The 1,306-nt window shown below is 42.8% G+C and overlaps 1 protein-coding gene across 1 annotated transcript; it reads right to left on the reverse strand.

The window, feature by feature from the left end:
- Positions 1-60: 60 nt before the first annotated feature.
- LOC112616882 (peptidyl-prolyl cis-trans isomerase NIMA-interacting 4) lies at positions 61-510 on the reverse strand. The gene has a single exon (XM_025373667.1). It carries the CDS (start codon positions 484-486, stop codon positions 91-93), a length of 396 nt encoding a protein of 131 aa, XP_025229452.1. The 5' UTR covers positions 487-510; the 3' UTR covers positions 61-90.
- Between the last annotated feature and the right edge of the window lie 796 nt (positions 511-1,306).

The following is a 1,306-nucleotide window of genomic DNA, read 5'->3' on the forward strand; positions in this document are numbered from 1 at the left end:
ATTCTGGGGAGGCATAATGATGGGAAGTTCCAGACTTTTAGATTTCTTTTTCTTTTTTTTTTTTTTTTTTTTTCAGTCTTTCATATGATTTTATTTTCTTCCTTCAACCATAATAATATGATATCCAAACTTCGTCTTAACCGGTGGGTCTGTAAACACAGGCTTATCCATCCCACTTACAGGCAAGGCAAATGCTGCTTCTTGAAATGGTCCCACCATGGACCCTCTGGTCATCCAACCCAAGTCGCCCCCTTGCCTGGCTTTATCTTCACTATACTGTGAGGCCACTTCATTGAATCTCATCCCAGACTTTAACTTTTCCATGGCTTCCATGATTTTGCCATGTTTTTCACATAGAATGTGTCTGACCTTTACTGCATTGCCACCACCTTTGGGAGCTTGAGCCTTCTTGTCAGCACTGTCACTCCCAGAGGCTGCTCCCCCTTTCCCCGCTTTTCCAGAACCACTTTTTCCTTTGGGCGGCATCTTGGAAGCTTGTTGTTGAACTCTGAACTGACTTTTAGATTTCTAAAGAAATATTTTCCCCAAATTAGTAGGCTACAATAGAAATGCTGATTTTTTAATTCTACCAGGTACAGCCAATAAAAAGAGTAACACACCACTATCTCCTATCACCATCATTTCATTTAACAAGAGGATATTTCCATTCAAACAATTTGAAAGAACAGAATGTCTCAGAATAAAAGATCTTTAAATGGGGAATCATTTAGCTCTATGGAAAAGTTTACTTTCAGACCAGCCTGGCCAACATGCTGAAAGCCCGTCTCTAGTAAAAATACAAAATTATCTGAGCGTGGTGGCATACAGTGTAATCCTAGCTACTCCAGAGGCTGAGGCAGGAGAATCACTGAAACCCTGGAGGCCGAAGTTGCGGTAAGCTGAGATCGCACCATTGCACGCCACCCTGTGTGACACAGCGAGACTCGGTCTCAAAAAAAAAAAAAAAGTTTACTTTCATGTTCTTACTATTTCCCATAAATCATTGAAAACTCTGCTGCAAACCTGCACCAGCCTGCCAGCTAACATTAAGTTAGCACTCCCTGCCCCCTTGGTTTGGTACACTGAGCTCAAATCTAAGGAATCTGTGGGCTTCCAGCCCTCCCAGTTCTTAAACTTGTAGCCTTATCTTCATGATGCCTCAGTTTCTTGTCTTAACTAGAGATTTTAACATCTACTTAGGGCCTAGTGCAGTGGTTCACACCCGTAATCCCAGCACTTTGGGAGGCTGACACCTGGCAGAGCTCTTGAGCTTAGGTTTCAGACCAGCCTGGGCAACAGGGCAAAA

Source organism: Theropithecus gelada, unplaced genomic scaffold (genome assembly GCF_003255815.1).
Source record: "Theropithecus gelada isolate Dixy unplaced genomic scaffold, Tgel_1.0 HiC_scaffold_12246, whole genome shotgun sequence".
NCBI classification, from domain to species: Eukaryota; Metazoa; Chordata; class Mammalia; order Primates; family Cercopithecidae; genus Theropithecus; species Theropithecus gelada.

Excerpts from the sequence above, each read along its gene's own strand:
- LOC112616882 (XM_025373667.1), bottom strand. The coding sequence starts at position 486 with ATGCCGCCCAAAGGAAAAAGTGGTTCTGGAAAAGCGGGGAAAGGGGGA.